The following is a 23,908-nucleotide window of genomic DNA, read 5'->3' as shown; positions in this document are numbered from 1 at the left end:
TAATAGTTTTTATTAATATTTTCTAATGAATCAAATCACCATTAAAATTAAAACTACATAAATTATACTAAAATGGTTTGATCGAGGCTGTGTTAAATATGTATGATGGGAGAATCGGGCGTTTCAGCCAATGGTATCTTTGCATCTTTTACGTCATGAAATTACGTCATATTCCTTCCATGTTCTTTGGAAATCCACGCGATCGGAACCGGTAAGTGGGAGACCACGCACCTTCGAATAATGTAAAATAACTCGGTTTGGGGGAAAAGTTGTACCCCCTTATTGGAACGTAGTTGAAATTTCCTCTTTAGTCTTCTGTGATATTTGTTTTGTTTCCAGAATCAAGATGTTTTCGGCATTATTTGACACTGTTAAACGCAACCATTTTTCAAGCCCGTTCATCACGACGGCGCGATGTGAAGGTGATGGTGCCCCGACACTTCCATCGGAAAATTTATCACAAAATCTACCAACCACAATAACGACGCCGAAGCTTGCAAGTGTAGACGAAGGTTGGTACATAATCATACCCTTTATTGCAGGTAGAACTATGACTATTGAAGAACATCTTGATACAAAATTTTAAAACCGGCTAGGCAGAGCCCTACCGTGTGACTAGACGAGCACATGGAACGACCCGCCAATGACATGAATGAAGGAACTGTGCTAAGCCTGCGGTGCGGTTTCCCCATAGGGGGCCTACAGTGTATGCAGTAGGCTTTGTGTATGCTGATGTTTGGAGAGTTGACTAACTTTTAGACTCTGTTCCCCATTCTCCGACAAAATTGTTCAAAAAGCTTGACAGAATACCACGTATTGATGATTTTGCTTGAATGAAAAGTATTTTTGCCCTTTCATGTCCAGCATTCGGCCCAAGCCCTGTTTCAACTTAGGCCTATGGAAACTTTGTAGTATAGTAGAGCCAATGATTTTCCACAGTGGCGGAAAACGGACGGAATTCGCGGAACAACACTTTGAAACGGAATCCACTGCTTGAAATGGCACTCGCAAAATTTCCTTTCTAAGAATGGCTTAAAAAGTAAAGAAAACTTTCTGCAAAGTACTAAAAAATAAATGCCTACCAAACCCTTTTCAAATGCTTGCTTTTAATGAACAAATTACGCTGGAAACATGCTAAATTGTACCATTCCACCTTTGTTTGTTTTTTGCTGGCAGAACAAGCAGTGCATTGTCAGTGATTAACTTTTTTACTTCACTGCAAATGTTGTGTTGATATAAGTTATTGTAACCTTAGATTAGATTAGCTTATACTAGTTGTTAGGCCTAGTTGTGGATTGAAAAGTGGTTGAGGTGTTGAAAGAAGTACTCTGAATTAGAAGGGAACAGGTCGACTTGTACCTTGGACAACTCGTACCATCAACTCAACATAACTGTGCCAACTCATACCTTCGCCGAGTTGCACCTTGGACAACTCGTACTTCCAGTAAAGACAACTTGTACCTTTGCGTACAAGAAACTCGCACCTTCACAGGAATCAGAGCTTGCTCAGAGCTATTATTATTTGATTTCTTAGTCATGTGTTCGTCACCTAATTTGCCGTTTTGACTACACTGCCTTCTCTACCCGCCAATGGGGTGACATTAATGTGAGACGTGCCGACGTCTTGCATGCAATTCGGAATGTTCACCTAGCAGTCCACTGTGATGATGGAGTGATGTCACGTTTTCAAATACTTCAAAGTTTGTAAAGTATTGTCACTTGTAACTTGTCCCCAAAAAAGAATTTTAAGAAGGAAGGCAACCACTTCCCCCCCCCAAAAAAAAATGAAAAATGAGACCAGAAACATTTCCATAAGAAATCAAGACATAACAAGCTTTATTAAGTATACCCCCCAAAAAAGTTACTAAACAAAGCCGTCATTCCCACACAAAATGAAAAAGTCCAATAACATTTTCCCAGAGCCATAAGAATAAAATGAAGTCCCCCCCCCAAGAAAAGACTGTTACTAAGGAAGGCACTGAACAGAAAAATCATGCTGGTGCTCGAGATCTCTCTTGGAGATTTTGAACGTTTCTGTGATATGTTTGTCAAATTTGATCTTAAACATGATGAAAAGGAAGAGCAAGAAAGTCGCCGCCAAATTGCAAACATGAAGGTACGAGTTGTCCAAGTTACAAGTTGTCCAAGGTATGAGTTGTCCAAGGTATGAGTTGTCCAAGGTACGAGTTGTCCAAGGTACGAGTTGTCCAAGGTACGAGTTGTCCAAGGTACGAGTTGTCCAAGGTACGAGTTGTCCAAGGTACGAGTTGTCCAAGGTACGAGTTGTCCAAGGTACGAGTTGTCCAAGGTACGAGTTGTCCAAGGTACGAGTTGTCCAAGGTACGAGTTGTCCAAGGTACGAGTTGTCCAAGTTACAAGTTGTCCAAGGTACGAGTTGTCCAAGTTACAAGTTGTCCAAGGTATGAGTTGATTTGAAAGCAATTAGAACATTGTGTGTGGAAATACATTAATGTGTATTATAAGTAGTAATTGTTGTTTCGGGGATTTTAAAATGACAATTAAGCAGTTCTTCTGTTGCACATTACGCTGACATAGAGAGTTGGTTTTCTGTAAGCTTGTTTTCCCTCAGTTGAATATTTTTCCCTGACAGATCGTAGAAGGATCAAATTTGTCTCACATTCAGTTCACCCTCACTCCTCAGACCCTCTGCACGCGTGCGGCTCACCATCATTGCCGTCCTGCGCTGACTCACTTCCCCCATGTGGGCAATTTCTGACTTCCTGGGAAGTTGGTCGGGGTTGGGTTGATTCATAAAGTCCCTCGTGTGCTTCAGTTGTGCGGAAATTTCAGTGATTCGCCTATGAAAAAAAAAATAGTTCCAATTGAGTTGGCACAGCATTGCAGCAAATGCAAATGATAAAGTGCCACCACAACATTTAGTGTCCGTTACACTTCTGTGTAGCTTTTGTGAGCGTGTTTGTCTTCTCTGGGCACTGTCTGTTATTTATTATTTACACTGTACATTACTTTCAAGGAAGCCTTTACAGTCACAGATTTTATCATAACTTATGATACTGCGGTGCTTACATTTAACTAGTTTTTTGTGTTAGTTTTAGTTTTGGGGGGGGTTTTAGAAAAAGAAAGAAATGGTGGCAAGCCATACAATTTGTGTCAAGCTAAATGAAGTTTGTTGCTGCAGTATTTTCACAACGCTCTGCACTCAACCAATGGACACAGATCATTTTTCAAATTCCTTTGTGAATTCCCTTGTTTTTGTGCAAGATGTCAGAGAGAGATTTTAACCCTAACCCTACATAATACTACAAATTACTACTTGTAGTAAAATGTAGTAATCAGTGCTGCCACTTGTGAGAGGACATGACCACATTGTTCTCTGAAGCCATTAAATACAACAGAAAAGACAATGTACCATACAGCGCTGTGGCACTATGAATGCGTGGCTTTCTTGTTCTCTGTACAAGTAACAATGGAAGTAACCTAGCCAGAAGTAGTAATTTGTAGCGTGGTCCTTCAGGCTAAGGCTATTACTTAGTATTTTGTAGTACTGAATACTGTAAGCCAAACAATATGCTTGGCGGTTAGGGTTAAAGTCATTTGTTTCCTCTCATTCTTACTTGACATTTATACTCTTTGTGGTGTCATGGTAGAATTTTTGGGGGGCAGCATTCTAAAAACTAACTGCTTCTTATTGTCTCCTCGTTACTGATGTCGGTGAGTGTGGGTCGTTTGGTGGCTGCCTGAGGCACCCTTGTATGCCATCGGCTCAACCACGTTGGAATATATTCATTGTTCTACGCTTAATGTCATCATTTGCACAGCGCATTTAAACATATCTATATGACATTTGCGCTCTATAAATGAATAAATTATTATTATTTTTGAAAGGTGTTAGCATTAGTGCAAACTCAGTGGACCAAGATTGATGAGCAAAAATTACAGGCAGAGTTGTGAAAAGGGACAGTTTTTTTTTCTTTTTCTTTGTCTTCAGAGACCAGCTGCGAGTTTGGAACGGCCAAGTACTATGCAATATGCGGGTTCGGTGGTATCCTCAGTTGTGGGATAACCCACACAGCTGTTGTACCTCTAGATCTTGTCAAATGCCGTATCCAGGTGAGTGGTGTCTCTTTAACCTGGAATGTGAGAGTGGGGGGGTCACTGCAACTCCAGATATGTGAGTTGGATTAGCCAATAGCGTCAGTTGGGCCTGTCTTTGAATGGGTAGGATCGGGGCACATGTTTGCTCCTTTGCAGCCGGATTAACAAAATGTGCTTCTATCTTTGGGCTGTGTTGGTTACGTACGTATATGCCCATGTCCTACTTATACATCAACACTGCCCTGATTAAGTTGACCAAGCCAGAGGAATGTACTCATTAACTGCCCATCTCTCCTCAATTTGCCTTTGGCTCTTGCTGCTCAGCCATGCAGGGCCCTCGAGGGGTTTGGAACGGACGCATTGAAGATTCCACTGTCTCTTTATAAAGTACATGTAGGTTCTTTTGCTTACTTGTCCAACAATTGTGTCGGTTTTAGGTCGACCCAGTGAAATACGTAGGCATCTTCAATGGCTTCAAAGTAACAGTGAGAGAGGAGGGTGTCCGGGCACTGGCCAAGGGCTGGGCCCCGACCGCCATCGGCTACTCCATGCAGGGCCTCTGCAAGTTTGGCTTCTATGAGGTGTTCAAGGTAAGTTTCTCTTAGCTTCAGTACAGAAAACGCTCGAGAATTTTCCACTTTTCATTTGAATACCAAGCCAGTGCAGTTGATAAAAACTTGGGGTTGATGAGACATTCATTAGGGAGACAGCAGAATGAGAAGCAGTGACAGTCTCAGACGTTGGAGGGTAACCTCAAGAGAATATAGAGGTTAAAACCCATGGGGTCAGGTAGGGACCGAAAACCCAATCCGTGGTGGACGAGGCTGGGAACTAAAGCCATGCCAGAGAGGAGTAAGGCAAGGATAGAACCACTATGCCAAGCTGATGTGCTTTTTTTCCCTACATCACAGGCACTCTACAGCAAGCTCCTAGGAGAAGAGAAGACTTACCTGTACCGGACATCGCTGTACCTGGCTGCCTCGGCTAGCGCCGAGTTCTTTGCCGACATCGCACTTGCACCCATGGAGGCCGTCAAGGTGCGGGTCCAGACACAGCCGGGCTTTGCGTCCACCCTGAGGGAGGGTGTCCCCAAGCTGTGGGCCATGGAAGGCATCAGAGGGTAAGGACGTCCTTCCTCAACTCACTACACCCCCCCCCCAAGATTTTCACTTTCGTCGGGGGTGGTTTGTTGGGTGGGTGGGTCGATGGATGAGTTACATCAAGCACAATATGATGGCTAAGCCGGTCGAGAGGGGGGGGAGGAGTCCACCTGTGAGTTGAAACTAAGGTATCCCTCCTTTTTTGGTCAGTGGTTGACTTTGGTTTTTATTTGTTCATGCAGCTTCTACAAGGGTCTGCCCCCTCTTTGGCTGCGGCAGATCCCCTACACCATGATGAAGTTTGCCTGCTTTGAGCGGACCGTTGAGTTCTTGTACAAGTATGTGGTGCCCAAGCCGCGCTCGGAGTGTTCTAAGCCCGAACAGCTAGTCATCACCTTCCTGGCTGGCTACATCGGTACGTGAGAAGTTTTGCCTTGTGGTCATTGGAGAAAGTTCCGAGTTCAGCTTAATGTGACTCCTGGTTGGAGTTTTATTTTCTAAATGGAGGTGTTCTTTATCAACGCCAAAGGCTTGTTAGTTTCCATATGACTGCACTCTACTTTTCAAAACGTAGGGAATTTTGAAGGGTTCTTGAAAATTTAGCATTAACGGATCTCCCCATTCGATCTGAATTTGTCTCTGTTTTGCTTGGATTTTAAAAATGGTCGAACGGCCCTTTCATTTTTCAGCTGGTGTCTTCTGCGCTGTTGTCTCTCACCCTGCCGACACCGTGGTGTCCAAGTTGAACCAGGACAAAGGCAGCACACCCCTGGATGCCGCCAGAAAACTTGGCATGGCTGGTAAGGAAAGATTTAAAGATTTGTATTTTGAAGTTTTGGCAAAGTGGTCTCCATGACCACTGTTGAGCCACATTGAGTCAAATGACAACATCCTTGAGGCATTCTCGTGTGACTTAAACAAAAATTAAACTCTGGACAGACGCTTTGAATTTATCATCAGTTGCAAACAAAACAATTTGACCCCAAGCCATCTTTTCAATTACTTCTCTTATTTTTCAGTTAATAGTTGTGACGGAAAAAGAGAAGCCAAGTACTTATTTGAAAGTCATATTGACAAACCTTTCCAAAGTTTGTTGCAGGGTCTGTGGCAAACTTGAATGACTAGTCAGGTCACATGTCAATTCACATGGAGCTAATTGGATATTTCAACAATGCATGCTGAAAATTGATTCTAGTCGAGAGCATCAATTCATACGCAAGGATTGCCCCGACAGCACGGCCTTACACCGGCTCCCGTGCTTTTAACATTTTCGAAGTGGTGTGACATCAGGATCTTTGTTTTAGATTGATGTTGACTTTTTCGAAATGCTTCTGTTGCATTACACTGCACACTGCCTTAGATCCGCTCCTCGGACGGCCTGTGGCAGCGGGGGGAGCGCCCTCTGTGTTCCCTCCCTGTTCAGGGCCGTTCAGCAACACTGTCCCTGTTGTGTTCCGTGAGGAGTGCTTGAGTCATTGGTGTGCGAGAGTAGAATACCTCCGCTGTGAGCCGGCAGTGCATGGTGTGCAGAGCAGACCTAACCCTCCCCTCCTACCCACCGCACCTTGGGGTGGGCCTACCCTCTCACTCTACATGTTCTGTGTAGTTGTGGAAGGGGGGAGGGGTGGGATGCCTCCGAGGCAGTCTGGTCGATTGATTACACACAATGCCAGGCTTGTGGTGGGGACATCTGTATCGGTGTTAGAGTTTGAAGTTGAACCACAAAGTGACCACTAAATCATGATTTCAATTTACTGACCTTTCCAAAGCAATTTACACCTCGGAGTTTGGCAACATGTTGCTGAAATTTTATGCCCAAGTCCCGAGAGAGGTATAGTGAAAACTTTATAAATAGGCATAAACCGGGATATTGTCACATCTTACAAACTGGTTTTTTTTTCTTCAATCCTCCATAGGCTTGTGGAAAGGTCTGTTCCCTCGTATCATCATGATCGGTACCCTGACCGCCTTGCAGTGGTTCATCTACGACTCTGTCAAGGTGTACTTCAAGCTGCCCCGCCCACCACCACCCGAGATGCCCGAGAGTCTCAAGAGGAAGCTGGCCGCCAAGGAGGGCAACTAAAACCAGAACGACACGTCCGGCCAGATTGGGGGGGGGGGGGAATACTGGCAAATAAAGACAACAGATCAGAAACGTAATGAAATTAGAAATCATAGTCAAATAGTTTGAGCCACAGTCAAATAATCCACTGGGGTTAGTCACTTCAACAAAGTTGGAACAAAGTAAAATTAGAAATGTGGCGTTTGTGACCGCTGATAATAATCTGCAGCAGTCGGCCTTGACAGGTGTTCTAGTTTAAGTGATCATTCAAAAACAAAACTGCATGTTAACTGGTACATTTTTTCACAACTTTCATGACCTCACAACAGCTTTAGAAAACAAGATTGTTCAAGACGTTTTTCACTGAACCGACGAGCATTTCTCCTCGTAGTTTAATGATTTCATTTGAACTCTTTGTTCCATATTCCAGTGTGACTCATTGAATTGAGTTTCTAATCGGCATTGGTGTGTGAGATTTTTAGGCTCCCCCAAGAAAAGGTTCCGATTTTCCATGATTAATATAATTCACAAAAACAGGCCACCTTCTTGGTCAGTAGCTGTTACTCATTTCCGTAATACTCGCGTGCCTCGTGTATGGTATTTTACATTGATTCTTTGTTTGTTGTATGTATTGTGATGCAAACCATTTCAAATATGTCGTATTTCCCAGACTTTATTTCAATTTTCCCCCAAGAAATTCAGTTGTACAGTTCATCACCTTCAACCCAGTCTCCAGCCTTGGTCTGCTAGGAAAAGATGTTTTATGTTCATTTCATTTGAAACTGTCATGGTTTGTGGTTCTTTCCTTGGTTTTTAAGGTGTGTTGTGTTTTCCTGTCTCTTTTGCGTACACATTCATTTCATTTGGAGGTTATTAAAAGAACTTTCTGAGTGGTCAGCGTAAGTGCTGTAGACAGCATGAGTAAACTTTGAAGAATTCATAAATGCGAAAAGTGGAAGGGACGATTGCGTGTGTGTTTCGGGCATAGTTTTTGTTAAGTGGGTAGAACACACCAAAGGCTGGTTCACATTTCAAGGAATTCACGCATTTCATGCTGGAGTAGAAATGTACTCAATTTTTGCAAAGTTGAACATTTTTATCTGCAGTTGACCACTGTTGGCATCAGACATTTTGTGAAGTCTGAATATAACTTCCATCTCTTTCCGTTCCTCCACATTTTAAATACATGTACCTCACCCGACACTAACTTATAGTAACACTCTAAGAACGGCAAGCCATCGGTACAGTCATTTGCTGAGGATAGTGAAATATTTTTAATACAGTAATTGCCGTGTTTGTGACTGTAATTGACTATTTTATTGTAATATTTATGGTGTAAAGAGCTTGCATTGTAGAATAATGTGCTGGAGATGCGTGAACTTTTTGCAACCACTTGACCCGTTTTCCCTATCCGAAAAAGGTTGAATACGGACAAAACGTCACTACAAAAATGTGTTTGATATTAGGATCTGCGGAATTACAACTGAATAAACAGGAATTGAGTTTGAAATAGAGTATGAAACACTTCTCTGTCATTTAAATGCCCCTAGCGCCTTTACTACACGTATTTCGTGGTTACGTCACCCATCATTTAAGAATATGTCGATTTGCTTGAACTGTATTAAAGTTTACCGCTCCGTAGAAGTAACGCGGAAACATTATTGAGGCAGCCATGGCGGCAGTTAATCGATTCACCGTTCCAAATCTCAAACTGAATTTAAATAGCTGTCGATGTTGAATTCGCTGCGCTGGAAGCATTGTTGCTGTATACTGCGTGGTCCGGGGCATGGGGGGAAAATGCAAGGGGCCGACTACACCTCCACTGTTTTTAGGCCATTTTTTCACATTTTTTAATTTTGCAACCACCGCTCTGAATAATATAGCACAATATTTCTTTGTGATGATAAGATCAATGATTGCAATATTAAGGCTGAGTTCAGGCGGCGTGTTCGTCGTCCAGATAGCCACAGACATTTTTATAAAATCCAATGAAAAATAGGTTGATCTATGAAAGTGGCCGCGCCGTTAAGTTTGCATAGCGCCCTCAGTGGTTTACAGAGCGTACACACGGACGAAGACAACAGTCACTTCTAGTTTCTGCAGGGAGGATAGGAAAGTGAGAGATAGGCCAAGGCCTAGTGTTTTTTACAAATCAAGGTTTGCTTAGTATTTTAACAAAGGTCGGATGTTGTTCAACCTATTTTACATTTGGGCTCCATTTGTATCGACAGGGAATGATCAACCTACCCCCAGAACTGTGGTGGGGTCCGGCGTCCGCTCCTCTCCCACACAGCATGGATGCACAGAGCGATCGGACCCCACAATCATGACAGATTTGGGAAATGATCATGAGGCCTTTTTACAGCAACATAGAAATGAATGCAATGAAATGTACTGTGAAATAGTGCTGTTTTAGGTATTTGAATGAAAAGGTGTCATTAAAGGACGATAATTAGATTTTATGGTCAATGAATGGTTGGGGGGCAAAATCAAAATTAGGCCATTTTGCCCTATTTTTAAATGAATTAAAGCACTAAAACTTGAGTGCACAAAACAGGTAGGGTAGAGGTGTCCAAAAATTAGGATTACTGGCTAGTTTTAAAGACAGAAATTTTCACCCTGATAACGAAATGTTCATGCTCTAGTTTATCTTCAGGTTCTCACCAATTTCATGAATGATTCCCCCCCCCCCCCATAAAAATGCAAGGCGTCTCCCCTCCGTGTAAAATAATACTGAATCTGCTGTACCACTTGTCATGCCCAAACTATATGTTAAACAGAGGTGTTAGCAAGTCAATTTTTGCAAGTCCAAGTCAAGTCACGAGTCAATTTTTGCAAGTCTGAGCCAAATCCAAAGTCATTTGGTCAAGTCACAAGTCATTTGATCACAAGTCAAGTCACAAGTCAATTTGGTCCAAATACATGCAAGTCATAATTAAAGTCATTTTGACCAAGTACAAGTCAAATCATGTGATGTGTGATTTCAAGCAACAGCCAAGTGATTCGGATGTGGCCTTGGGCAGACAAGACCGAAGTAGAAGTCGCGAACTAAATGCTGATTATTCTAAGAGCAGTAGGTGTAAGTTGATAGGCCTAATTTAAAAACTTGACTGGGTTCGATTGAGTAGTTTTCTGACTTGCATTGGTAAGAGGTCAAAATGTGCAAGTCAAGTCACAAGTCAAAAACTGATAGTTACAATTCAAGTCATGAGTTACAAAAATAGCAACTCGAGTCTGACTTGAGTCCAAGTCAAGTGATGTGAGTCTACAGCTCGGATATAAAGCTACTGTCGAATGAGTTCCATATCCTGCCACCGTGATTTTCCAGTTTTGTGAGCACCAACAAGTTTCAATAACAAAACCTGAAAACAACTTCCTCAGACAATTTCATTTTTTTCCCAAGCTGAACGGACTCCAATGTGATGAATATGCAAGGTGTGAGGAAATCTGTTGTGTTAGCTGGATGCAGAACTCCATTCTGTATGAACCTGGCCTACTTTCAGAGTTGATAGGCATGCTTCTAGTAATTGTCATGCAATGTTTGTTGTTTAAAGGTCAAATTCAAAGGTTTCATCAGGTGCTTTTCAACGACTCACAGGAATGGAGAAAAAAGCAGTCTTCACGATGAAGATGGAAATCAACTTGGCCCTGTTGGGGCTGACCCTGGCATCGTTCGTCATGAGAATGTGGCGTCTTGAAGAACCTAGAGCAGTTGTGTAAGTTGATATCAGACCCAGCACAAGATCACCAAAAAGGGCAGTACAGCAGAGTCAGCTGTTGTAGGTGTACATGGTTAACATCTGTCCAAATGAACTGGTTGTGGCATGGGGTAACACACAAACCTGTGGGCAGTGGATGCAGCCGCAATGGCCCAGTGGCTTTCATAGGTGTACACATTATTTTCAGCCGTAACTTCCAGACATGACTTTCTCATGGATAAGACTTGGCACAGTGTTACTACTGTAATTAATTAAAGGGCGAGTTTACAATCCCCTACTTAAGACTGGTCTACAGAAATGTTACAGTGACCTGGATGATCCTTTGCAATACAGAAACTTGCACATGTAGGACAAGTGCATTTCATTGACATTGGTGGATGAGGGGGGAGGGGAAAATGGGACATCCCCTCCTACCAGCAAACCTTGAAAGAGATCATGAGAGAGACAGTTGTTCAGGGAATGTGTCATTTCCTCTTTTCCTGAAGCATATAGAAATCCCCTGAGTTTAGCCTCACACCTGACAAATCTGAGAGTAAGGAAATCTTCAAATTTCGGTGGTCCCCCCCCAAATAACTTTGTTCTGGATTCATCCAGGTTCATTGACAGACTAGTGCAGGCTTTATTTCCCCAAATTTATTCCCCTTATTTCCCCTACTCAGTGTCCTGTTTCAGTCTTTATGATACACAGATAATGAACAATAGATTTTGAAGTGCAAGAGTTTGCTGCGTAATTCTACTATGCTCCTTCACTCTCGATGTTTGCAACGTTGCACAGTTTTGACGAATTTCACTTCGGCAAGTTTATCAACTTGTACCTCCATCGTACCTTCTTCTTTGACATCCACCCTCCCTTGGGCAAGCTGCTACTAGCGGGTACCGGTTACCTGGCGGGTACCAACGCCAGCTACCCCTTTGAGAGAATTGGAGATGGTAAGATATTGAAGTGTTGTAGTCCGGCGCTTGGGGAACATCAAGTTAAGTGTCAAATATCGAACTGGTTTATAGGTGTTCACAAAAACTGGAGAACATGGACAGTAGGTCGGTAAACGGACAAAGGTAAGATAAAGGAAACTGCTTAATTCTTGTCTGAACCAGGCTTCAAGAGGCTATGTACCGGCTGTGTCTATTGTCAGTGCGTCTTTGTGTATTTCCAATGGAGCCAAAACATAGACTGCACTGTGGACAACAGAATTGGATATACCTGTAAACACAGAATTAGGTTGCTTAGCACAGAAAATATGCACTCAGCAAGAATCGGCTACCAGCCAAAATACTGTGTAGAGTGCATAACGTGAGACTGGTTCCCCTGCTCATTCTTGCTTTGCACAGAGATCTGGTAAGCAGAATATTGTTGATTTATAGCTTTTGAAATCTTGCCCTAAACTCCATCTGCTAGTGAGCAAGTAGAGCTTACTTTTTTTATTTCCTCATCATGGTGCTTGTCAAACGGTGACTGTCATTGGCCAGAATGGGTGCATAAACCGACGAAATCCGCTCATGCAGTTCATCTCTTTGTCCCCCAGAATATCCTTGTGACCTGCCCATTTGGCACTTGAGGCTCCTGCCTGCTGTGTGTGGAAGCCTGCTGGTTCCCCTGGTCTACCTTGTCCTGATTGAAATGTGCTACTCTGACTGGACAGCGCTGTCGGCAGCCGGCCTGATATTGTTTGGTAAGAATTTCGGGAAGGTTTGAATGCCATCGTAGCAACTCAGGTGATCTGACGTTGACATTTCTTTGGGATGTACCATGAAGTAATGCATACATGATAGTGACATACAGTGCACAGACTTAGCGCACAAGGTACGACAGTTTATTGAACGGAAACTGTACACACCACATCTACATCACTGAGATGCTTGGTGGCAGCAGACAAACCGTTCTTTTTCCACAGTTGTGCTCATGCTCCTAACTACCGCACATGCCCAGAACTGGCAAAAAGGACCTGTTTGTCTGCTGCCTCCAAGCATCTCATAGTCTCCCATTCCATCTTCAATCTTATTTGGAGCAAACCTTTAACGCAGGTATACTGCCTGACGGATGAGCAGAACAAAGCGGGTCCTTTCTGGAGTTGTACCATTTGACGAAACATCAGCATGTTTCTCTCTTTTGTTCATAGTTTGGTATTCTGTTTTGCCTTCTTGTTTCTGAATTTGTAACCAGCTGGGATGCTTGTGAATTAACCCGCCTTCCATTCTTAAAATTTTTTATTATCATTCTTTGCAGACAATGCTCTGATCACCCAGTCGCGGTTCATCCTTTTGGACACCATCCTGTTGTTTTTCACATTCTCTGCTTTGCTGTCACTGCTAAAATTCAGGCAAATTGTCAGGTCAGTGCCCTACGTGGCAGTGTCCCTTTTACAGACGATATCAGAATGAGCCGCCATCCGAAGGATATTTGCACGTAACATTTTATGTACAGTCTGTTCCGTAATCACCGAGAGATCATTGAACTGCTGGAGGTGATAAGTTCATTTTGCAGATACAGAACAGTAGATCTATCAAGTCCCACATTGTGTTCTGACCAATCGTATTCCAGATTTATGTCCGATAGGCGTGCATACATGTATGATGCACCCGGGTGGAACACGTAGTGTTACGTTGGAGGAAAGCATGCGTTCAGTGGCCACGTGCGCAGTAGGCAGGGCTTACTGGAGTCATTCTATTCTCTGGGATTAAATGCCGTTTGACTCAGTCCAGGCAGTGTTCTCCACAGCCTAAAATTATAGCAGGGCGGCACACAATTCGAGAGCGGAGCGCGAAGCCATTACAACGTGGGGTCCAGGGTCCACTCAAGGGCCCCTGGGAATTTGGGATTGTAGATGCTCTGTGGTGCAATCTGAGGTAAATCCTGGGTACTTCCTTCCAAGTCCTCAAATCAAATTTGCTCATGGTAACCATTTGAAATGAAGGCAAGATTGTTATTGGGAGGTCATCATAAGTAGATTTTTTTCTGGGGCATTTTCTTTTAACTGATTGGAACTCGCCATCGATGGTAAACTTCTTTCCATTTAGATAAACTGTGAAAACGGTGGAGAATAGGGAAAATCCAATAGAAAAAAATAGCAGCGCAGTGAGAATTTTGGCGGGGTGGTCTAAAATTTGGGTTTGGGCAGCTGCCCTGCTAAAACCCCTCATGGAGAACACTGCCAGGGCTGTCCTTCACTAGTCATATGACTCCACTCACGTGGATAGAAAGCATCTCAGGGCTCTTGGAAATGGGTGGGGAGATGTGAATTTTACATTCCACTGCTGCAAGAATGGAATATGCAAAAGTAACAAAGGGCCTTGACTTTGCTCTAATAAAAATTGCCCTCCTGCTGTGAATTTTATAAGATTGCTTTCCTTCATTGACTATGTGGATGTTTTAATTTGCAAGATATTAATTAAACTGAGAATATTTCTTGTCACTTTTGGTCTAGAAGTTTTAGTCTCTCTTGGTGGCTGTGGATGCTGTCATTGGGTGTAACCATGACGTGCGCTGTCAGGTAAGATTAGGTTCTGTAACCCTAACCTTTAGCGTAGAAAATCAGGAAAGTTGGGAGAAAGTATTCTTTTTTCAAACTGGGATAACGAGGATAAAAGTTGTACAAATGGACAAAATATAACCCGAAACTCCAGTATTCGTCCAAAGTGCCTTTGAAGCGTAGCTCACAAGCCTCGTGAAACTTTTAGGAAGAAAGCAGTGAAAAGATTTTTAGTTTTTGAGGCAGGAGCAAAACCCCAGGGAAGTGTTTGAGGGGAACTCAGCAGAATAAAGATGAGATTGAAATACTGAATCCGTATGATAGCCATTGTGGATTTGAACCTGGGGCGCACAGATGCAAATTATGAAAAGTAGCCTTAGGCCCACCTAACTTTCCTTATGCAAGGCCCAAGTTTCTCACCAGAGTTAGATTTGGGTGGTTTCATAAACCTTTGAGCCCATTTTTGACCCACCCTGTTGAGTAACTGGCCTTTAAAAGAATCTTGCACCATGGAAATCAATGGGAATTGTCAACATTTTTCACCCACTTTTTTTTCCATGTTTTCCATTTCATCACTTGCAAAAAGGAGTGATACTTCAAAATAACGAACTAAGCTTGGTCTTTCAAATGCAAACTGAAACAAAAATTACTGGAAAGATGGTCTTATCTAACAGAGAAGGTCACAGTTGTAGATATGTTATAATTTATAACATACCAATATTTCACATGTATTTACCTTTGTAGTTTGATTCTAAAATGTGTTCTTTCTTTTATCTCTGTGCAGCGTCAAGTATTCCTCCATCTTCATGGTGTCTCTTGTGTGTCTGATAGTAGCCTATGATTACTGGCAACTCATTGGCGACAAGTCTCTTTCGTTGGTGAGCAAATTTTTGTCAAATTTACCGATCACCTTTTCCTTCTGGGCATAATATTATTCAACTGGGGCAATCTATTGTAATGCATTTTACTTTGAAAGTTTGAATTTCAAAGTAATCATGGACTGCATTTCAGATAAGTATTTCAAGTGTGTTTTCCCCGCTGAAATATGTAACAAATTACTTGTTCCGTTAGCTGATTTGTGTAACCAGTTTTGCTCTGTCATTATGATATTGTTCTTTCTCTGTGCAGAAAACTCTATTGTGCCATTTTCTTGCCCGCCTGTCCCTCTTGAATATCCTACCCCTCCTGATGTACCTTGGTATCTTCTATGTCCATCTGAGCGTGCTCAGGAAGGCCGGTCCCCATGACAACCAGATGACAAGTGCATTTTCAGCAAGCTTGGAGGTGAGTTCATTCTTATGTAGGGGTTCATCCAGATTGCCTGTTATTTTCTTATTTTTGTATTCATGATGCTTTTTTGTAGCGCCTACTGAAAGAAAATAATTGACACAACTAGTCAGAATTTACCTTAATCTAGGGACTTCTAAACACAGAGTAAATTTCCTTAGATTAAACATCTTACCACTGCTAATAGCTGTTTTATGTCTTAACCACTTGCTGCCGGGTGGAATTTGAAGTCGCCTGACGTAAAACCGGGAGATTTTCAAGATTTTCCGTTTTCAAAATTCTTCAGAAAATCATAGTTTCATTTACTGGACATTAACACCCACACAAATAACTGTCTGGTGATTACTCTAATCTGACAGACAACATTCATTGATACCCAAGTATTTCATTGTCTCTAAATAAGGACGGATTCCCCCTGCCATTGACAACTGAAAAAAATGTTAGCAATTCCCAGCAGCTCGGGCTTTTGTTCCCAGTATGGTCTTTTGTTATAAGGCCCAGCTCTTTTGTCCGGTTTCATGCTCCCCGATATGGCGGTCCCAGCTGTCTCCCTGTCTCAGCGATCCCCCTTACCAAATATGGTAAAAATACATCATGCCATCTCTGCGCACAGCAAGGGAAAAGTCGTCCATTTAGTGTGGTGAGCAGTGCAGTCCATGCATGCTTCACGTTGTACTTGACATGTACTGTGCATAGGCCTACACCAAAGATAATTGCACTGTTTATAGTACCGTGCGAGTTAGTCATGCGGACATCTCAGCACGGAAGACCAATCAGACCGTGCTTGTGTCGTGCTGATATGTCTGGCTACGTCAGGAGGGACCCCTGAGACCGGGAGACAGCTGAGACCGCCACTGCGGTTTTGGGTATAAAGCTTATGTGCCCAAAACTGGGCTCCCCGTCAGCTAACCCAATATTTTTGTGGAATGGACTTTAGGCACATGATGAGCAGGCAACACTATCATTCATTTTTTTATAGGGAACCAATGAAATGTGACGATGAGGCATCATGCCATAATCTTAATTTTCTGGATCTTCTATAATCCTGGATCTGATGTAAATCCCGAATCTCATATCAAATGGTCTGATGGATTTCCAAAGGATTTGAAGGGTTAGAGTTAGAACTCATCTTTTTCCCCCAGGGAGGCCTGTCGCTGATAACCAGAGGTCAACCACTGTTCGTGGTCTATGGCTCCCAGGTCACCCTGCGCCATACCCACAACCACATGTGCTGGCTGCACTCTCACCCCCAGAACTATCCCATCATGTACGAAAGTGGGCGAGGCAGCTCGGGTCAACAGCAGGTCACATGCTACGGTTTCAAGGTATGTGCACCCCTCTCTCATATGTAGCATACAGCCCAAGGGGACCATCACGTTAGCAGTGTTTCCCTGAGGGTTTGACATTCTTGCCATGCCTTGGGCACTCCATAACCTGTTCTTCATGTGCATCATGGCGGAGACCAGTGGAGTGGTTGCTGTTTTGAAATAAACATCAAAGTCCATTTTAATATTGAAACTTACTGGCAAATTTTGCCCTCCATATGTGACTGCAGAAGGTAATGACAACTTTGTGCCTGACAAAAGAACGTAATGTAACCTACTGCCTGCCTATTCACAAAAATTCACAAAGATGTCTCGATTCATGATATTTTCCCCTCGGGGATAGGCGTGAGCAAAGTGTTTCCACTACAGGCTCACGGTCCATAGATTGGATATTGTCCTGCAAACGTTCCTCACTTCACAGCATTTTTCTCCGTCTTTTTGTCCTCAAACGACCTGTTTCCAAACTACGCTGCATGTATATGCACAAATGTAAACATTTATTATTCTGTTTGATATTACAGGCCAGTCTTTTATCTGAAAACTCATAACCTGTGCGGAGTTAGATCATTTAGATTCCAGGCTACCACATCCCCAGAAATCAAAAGTTCAGGTGCCATCTTCTGTTCAAAATTAGGTTTGCAAAAACCACCTGCAATATTTAGGTGACCCCTGTATTCTTTAAGGGATTCATAATTTCTCGTGTTTCCTTCTCAACTTAGGACATGAATAACTGGTGGATTGTTAAAAACCCTGGAAGCTCTTTCATTGGGGTCAGTGACCCCCCCAAGCAGATAAAAAACGGTGACATCGTTCAGCTGGTCCATGGAAAAACAGGCAGGGTGCTAAACAGGTTGGTCACGATGTGAAAGTTTTGATGTGTGATGATCGTCTTTTCAAATGTTTTTAAGTCAGCAATATCTGCAGATGGAATAAAATGAAAATGAATAAAAAATTCTCCTCCAAACCGAGGTCAGCCACGATGGTGTCTCAGTCGGTTGGAGAACAAGGAAACTGTCCATGGGCTTAGAGAAAATAATTGCTTCTCTGGATCTGTTGTGATTCCGTAAACAGCGTTTTTTCTCTGATAGTGTCACTGTAATCACAGGGTCGATGGAAATAATATAACTGAAATGTACCCATATTGAGTTTTACGTTTGTTCACAAAGGAATCATGAAAATTAGTAGATCTGTAAACTGATTTGATTGAGTGAGATGTAATGCTTTGGATGGGCAGGATTCAAAAGAAAGATGTCCATGCCCTGAGTCCAGGGACATGTTCAGTTTTTCTAGTGGTTTAGACAGAGAGGATTTCTTTGGATTATTGGCTTTGGAAAGATTGTTGCCCTTTGACATTGAAATTTAAAACACCACTAAGAGTATAAATATCACCAGACCCCCCCCAAAAAAAGTTTTAGATTTCGTGTTTTTCTACTTTGGTCCTCATGGACGGAGTTCAACTTTTGCAAAGACTTAACATTTGTCAGCTAAACCAAACAATTTTACCTCCAAATTTCTCGGAAAATTACGAGAGCTTGAAGTGTTACTTTTTGTTCCCCCCTTCCTTCAGTCATGATGTCGCTGCCCCGGTGTTACCACATTTCATGGAGGTTTCAGGCTACATTGATTATAACATCAGCATGCCAGAACAGAGCCTCTGGAAAGTGGTAAGCGGCTTGCAGGCTAAACTAATCAGGTGGACCTTTAACAATGTTATGACCCTTAACCACTTCATGCCGGGGCATTTTTCAATGTTGATGATGCTGGGCCGGCATGACTTTCATTTTTTCCGTTTTCAAAATCCTTCAAAAATTCATCATTTCATTTAATGGTTGTTTATAGCTGCACGAAGTAATCTTTAGACACTACTCTAAGTTGACAGGTGACCTTCATTGATGCCTGAGTTTTTTAGCCAGGCCAGCAGCCTTGTAAACAGAGCCCAGATTGTGTGGTGTTGTATAACTGTCTTTTGTTCACGAACCTGGCTTAGTGCACTGCTGACCTCTTTTCAATAGGGGCCAGATTAGGGTGCAGCGGTGCTGTGCGGCTCATCGCTGCGGTGGTGGAGAGCTTTTGTCCCCAGTGGTTATCCGCTCGCTCTCAATGCCCCAAACCCTGGTATACGGTTTCAGAACAGGGCTGGATTATCACCACTTTTGAGAGTGAAAAGTGTCGGTAATGCCCAGCAGCCTGGTCTTTTGTTCGGAGTATGGTCTTTTGTTACAGGGCCCTGTTTCCTTTGTCCGAGTTCGGAGACCCCGGCCACCCATATAAACCATACGTCTCCGATTCCGGAGTCCCCGGCAGGAAGTGGTTAAGACTATCACAGACCCTACAAGACTGTCACAAGACCTCCAGTCTGAATTCAAGTCCAAGGCTATTCAAATGAACTGCAACAAAAGCATTCCTTTGTCATTTTTCACCTTGCGGTCCTGTGACTGGTCTTATGATTGGTCTTGTGACTGGTCTTATGATTGGTCTTGTGACTTGTCTTATGATTGGTCTTGTGACTGGTCTTGTGCCTTGTGAACAGCAGCCTCAATTTGGAGAGGGTGAAATTACAGTTGGGCATCCTGTTGGAGTAAAGGTTTATGCCAACCATCATTCATTTTCACATGCAACCAGCACTGTATTCTAATGTCTATTGCATTTTTTTGCAAGGACTTGATGTTAAAACTTTATTTGTGAAAGCTCATGTGACCTGAATACGTCCCACGCACAATTATGCGTACAAAGGCATTAACATGAGAACCCACACACTCAAGTACTCCATTTGTTCACAGTACACTATCTGGTTCAAATGACATCACACTTTGGTACCCTATTTGGACATATGTTCTAATTTCATCTTGTAACTGTTTGCCCTCAGGCCATAGTCAATGCCGAGACCGAAGGTGAGACTTGGAAGGCGGTGTCGTCCCACGTCAGGTTCCTCCACGTGAACACGTCCCAGTACCTGCGAGTGACCGGGCAGCAGCTGCCCGACTGGGGGTTCTACCAGTATGAGATGGCCACCGATCGTGACGTGCACCAGGACGACAACGTCTGGAATGTGGAAGAGCACCAGTACGTCGCGGGTGAGGAGTGCCAGTGGACTTGGAACCTGAACAACAGAGGGCGCTGTTTGATCTTGCGTAGAGAAAGTTGTCGGCAGGTTTGGGCACTGACCACTGGCCAGTTGCTTTTTACGAGTACACAGTGCTGTCCCACTTGAATTACGCAAGATTAACTACTTTTGGAAATCCCATCGTCACATTTTGCCATTTTTGGCATCTCCCGTTGCGTTGGTGGTCTCAAACCCTAGATTCTAAGTGGTCAGTTAGGTGGTCCATGCATCCATTGTTTGGGTAACGTTGCTTAAATACATTTACTATAGTCATCAACTTGGCCTCAAATGACCCTTTACAGTTGTCACAGAGCGCTGATTCAGTCAGTCTACGGTCAAATCACCAGTCTTGTTACCCTCCCGGAACGATGATTGAAAGGAATGCCTTTGTCACAGTTGATGTGAAAAGCTTATGACCTAGCCTGAAACTGGCTGCCTCATGATTGACTTGTGAGAACTCGTGAGGATTTTTGTTGAGTTCCGACATCTAAATGGCAACTCTAGAAACTCTGGTGTGTATCATAGCTCAGTCAACAAACTGATGTCAGTTGGTTTTTGATCCAGCATTTTGTGAGTGACGCATCCGTTATTTTTCTGTAAAGTTTCAGAGAATGGTGATGCAGTGGTGCATCACCCTCAGGTAGAGCCTTCTGATGAAACAAAGGTGCTGAACTTTTGGGAGAAATTCATCGAGCTACAGGCGAGTGGACTGTAAATCCTTCCTGATATAACGTTTCTGCCCATGTCTTGTTGGATGTACCTCTAGAGTTTAAATCAAGAGGTAGAAATCATATTCAGTGAGTTTCTCGATTTGCAAATGATTTCATGATTTTTCTCTCTTCTGAAATTTCTATCAGATGAAGATGTTCACCAAAAATTCTGAGATTCAGCTCGAGCATCGGTATCGGTCTGCGCCCCTGGACTGGCCCCTGACCCAACGGGGCATAGCATTCTGGATACAAAAGGACTCCAATGTAAGAAAACAAAGCCAAAGCCAGTATCTTTGATAAAGTAGATTTACAACCTTGCATTCCATCACTAAAATCCACTTTCACAAAAATGATGTAATAGAGGGGTGCAAAAGTGTCACAGTCGAAGAATTTTGATCAAAATATTTCAGTTTGCATAAAAGAGGAACGACCCCATAAGTACCAGTTGCTGTGATCTCGGAAGGGCGCGGCCCTGTGAATGAGCCTCCCCCTCCACCGATGCTAAGTTTACCGTCTGCGGCCACATCCCTTCTTGGTCATAATTGACGTGATTTTGCTCAAGTTATCATACTTATTTTGGCTAATTGCTGTCACAGGATAAGTGAAGTCTTTTATTGACTAATGCTCAGAAAAAAGGTACACACAGCCGCAGATATGATAGAGGTAAAAACAAAGGTAGCATTCTTTCAGTAAGCCACCGTTTTGGTTATGATAATGTTGAGAGGAAAAAAGATATTTTTATGATGATCCTATTGTTTTTCTGCCACCATCTGAAAAGAAGCTGTACCTTAAGTAATTTGTTTACGGGTTTGCCAGTATATTTAATCCTCAAAAAGTTTGAATTTACTTTGGCATTTCTCAGATGCAAATATATCTCCTCGGCAACCCGGTGACATGGTGCGCGGCGACTCTCAGCATCCCCGTATTCCTCATCATTCTCCTCACCCTGGTCATCCGGCGGAGGCGGAAATGTCAAGATTTGGGAGAAGGTGGGCCATTTCAGATTCAGGAGTGATGATTGAACTGTCTGGCTTGACCATTCACCAGAAAGGAGAAGGACAGATGGTAGCCACAGTGTTATGTGCACTTTCAGTGTTAGTGAAGTCAGATTCAAAGTCGGACTTGGGTCCCCACACTCAAGTCCGGAATTTGATGGACTCGGACTCAGATTTTCAGGCTCCAACACCAATGTTTTGGACCCAGACTCCAAGTGCAAGAAGTGGGGGTCAATCCAGAACCAAATATTGGGGGCATCCAAAGCTTTTTTCGTGGCTTTTCAAATAATTTAAGAATCTCTTCATGTTACCTTTTATCCTCTTTCTGAGCAATTGAGCTAAATTCTTGAGCTTTAAATTTTACACACAGAAGGAAAGGAAATAAAACAGTTTCAAAAATAAGCTTTTCCTCTATATTTCCAAAGCAAACAGGTTTGCCTCCTTTTGGGAGGAGGGGATACGCCCCCTGTTGCCCCCTCCCTAAATCTACCAACAGGAGGGACTTGAACTCAGAAGCAGTGACTATGTACTATCGAAAAACCTCCCCTCAAACTAGTCCCAGACTTTCTAAAAAGAATCTGTCCTGACTGATTCCCGGCAGGTGACTGGAACCGGCTGGCCCTGACATCGGTGGTCCTCCTCGGGGGTTGGGCCCTGAACTACCTCCCTTATTTCTTGATGGAGCGAACCCTGTTCTTGCACCATTACCTGCCAGCTCTGCTTTGTAAGGTCATGCTGCTTGCTGCAACCTGGGAATGGATCTACACCCTCCTATTGAGGTAAGTGTAAGTGATGTACATGCCCTTCCTGAAGTGATGAGTTCCACTTAACTGCTCAAAACAGTCAATATGTACACATTATTTCGCCCTTATGCCTATTTATGGTCCATGCACTCCTTGTTTTGTAATCTCTCAGTTCCATCGTGTGTGGTAAGTATTACAGAGTAATGATCCCTTGGACATATGACTCATTCCTAGTCAGTGCAAAGTTCCCTTACACTAACTCTTGGTGACTGGTCAGGAGAGTGTAGTTCACAGTGCTGGAAGATTAGGTCCCCGACTTTGAAGCATGCTAACAATGCCAGCTTGTTCTTGGTGTCACACTGGACCCAATTTCTGTGTGCTTCTTAGGGAGAAAATAATTTTGTGGCATTCAATCAGATATTTGTGTTGTGAAATTGCAAAAATGTGAACCCATTTCAACCCTGGCAAATTTCCCTGCATATTATTTGTGTGGTCAAATGGCTTCGCTCTCACATTCACTCGGCGTATGAACCAGCCCTAATAAAGCTAATTACTGAGGTGGGTCATCAAGATAGGTTCCACATGGTTCATTTCGAAGAAGTGGTGTAAAACACTTTACTGGCCACTCAATATTGGCAGATTTTCCATTTTTTTAATCCAGGTCCTTCATCCAGCGTCACGTTTTCACAGCCCTGGTGGTGGTATTTGTCAGTGCAGTGCTCGCTGCATGGCTGAACCTAGTTCCTTTTACCTACGGCCACACAGCGTTAACGGCTGAGGAGATAGTGTCAGCAAGGTGGATGGACACATGGGCTTTCCTCGTACAGAGATGAGATTGAAACAGCCCCTATCCTATGAACGTTTCATCCTTTCAATGTACAGACTTATCGGTCTCTCTCAAATGATGTCACTTTCTACTGAAGGCCACCCGCATCAGCATTTGGGGCGTCAATTTTTCATGATGGGCACCGACTTCAGGATTTTGAAGACATTAGGATCGACATGCGCGTGCGTATGGAACATTTTGCACGCTACATGCAATAGAAACTCTCAAATGATGAAATTTGTATTTTTTTGCGTTTGGCAGTTAACATCAGTGGCAGATCACACCATGTCATTCAATAGGGCAATGGCTGGTGTTGGTCCAGTGCACTTTACACAGTGCCACAAGACCCCCCCCATGCCATTGGATGCATTTTGTTGCATTTGGTGGTGTTCTCATGTCAGCTATGCTGCAGTTTGTTGCATTCAACAGGGGTCTCATGTCAGCTATGCTGCAGTTTGTTGCATTCAACAGGGGTCTCATGTCAGCTATGCTGC

The 23,908-nt window shown here is 43.1% G+C and overlaps 2 protein-coding genes and 1 non-coding gene across 10 annotated transcripts; all 3 read left to right on the top strand.

The window, feature by feature from the left end:
• Positions 1 to 77: 77 nt before the first annotated feature.
• Positions 78 to 8,749, top strand: slc25a3 (solute carrier family 25 member 3). Its single transcript, XM_022249234.2, has 8 exons — positions 78 to 211; positions 340 to 512; positions 3,971 to 4,092; positions 4,515 to 4,667; positions 4,989 to 5,197; positions 5,420 to 5,592; positions 5,867 to 5,977; positions 7,094 to 8,749. The coding sequence occupies exons 1-8, from the start codon at positions 99 to 101 to the stop codon at positions 7,258 to 7,260; spliced, it is 1,221 nt and encodes a 406-aa protein (XP_022104926.2). The 5' UTR covers positions 78 to 98; the 3' UTR covers positions 7,261 to 8,749.
• LOC147799473 (small nucleolar RNA SNORA53) lies at positions 6,523 to 6,717 on the top strand. Its single transcript, XR_015425127.1, has one exon. It is a non-coding gene; the product is annotated as a small nucleolar RNA SNORA53 (small nucleolar RNA).
• A 506-nt stretch (positions 8,750 to 9,255) lies between the features above and the next one.
• Positions 9,256 to 23,908, top strand: pomt1 (protein O-mannosyltransferase 1). 8 transcript variants are annotated; one of them, XM_087136144.1, is made up of 17 exons: positions 9,256 to 9,355; positions 10,794 to 10,955; positions 11,734 to 11,888; positions 12,482 to 12,628; positions 13,183 to 13,288; positions 14,384 to 14,446; positions 15,210 to 15,303; positions 15,554 to 15,709; positions 16,855 to 17,037; positions 17,757 to 17,887; positions 18,605 to 18,701; positions 19,904 to 20,111; positions 20,743 to 20,840; positions 20,998 to 21,114; positions 21,713 to 21,839; positions 22,447 to 22,624; positions 23,250 to 23,908. In XM_087136144.1, exons 2-17 carry the CDS (start codon positions 10,840 to 10,842, stop codon positions 23,419 to 23,421), a joined length of 2,148 nt encoding a protein of 715 aa, XP_086992270.1. In that variant the 5' UTR covers positions 9,256 to 9,355; positions 10,794 to 10,839; the 3' UTR covers positions 23,422 to 23,908. The 8 variants fall into 8 exon arrangements, with proteins under 8 accessions (XP_086992270.1, XP_022104924.2, XP_022104922.2 ...); XM_022249232.2 differs by having other exon boundaries at positions 14,381 to 14,446; positions 23,250 to 23,907; XM_022249230.2 differs by having other exon boundaries at positions 9,289 to 9,396; positions 14,381 to 14,446; positions 23,250 to 23,907.

The sequence above is a fragment of the Acanthaster planci genome, linkage group LG04 (genome assembly GCF_054643075.1).
Source record: "Acanthaster planci isolate LZ-2023a linkage group LG04, COTS_SCS, whole genome shotgun sequence".
Lineage (NCBI taxonomy): Eukaryota > Metazoa > Echinodermata > Asteroidea > Valvatida > Acanthasteridae > Acanthaster > Acanthaster planci.
This window is presented reverse-complemented; position numbering and strand designations above follow the sequence as displayed.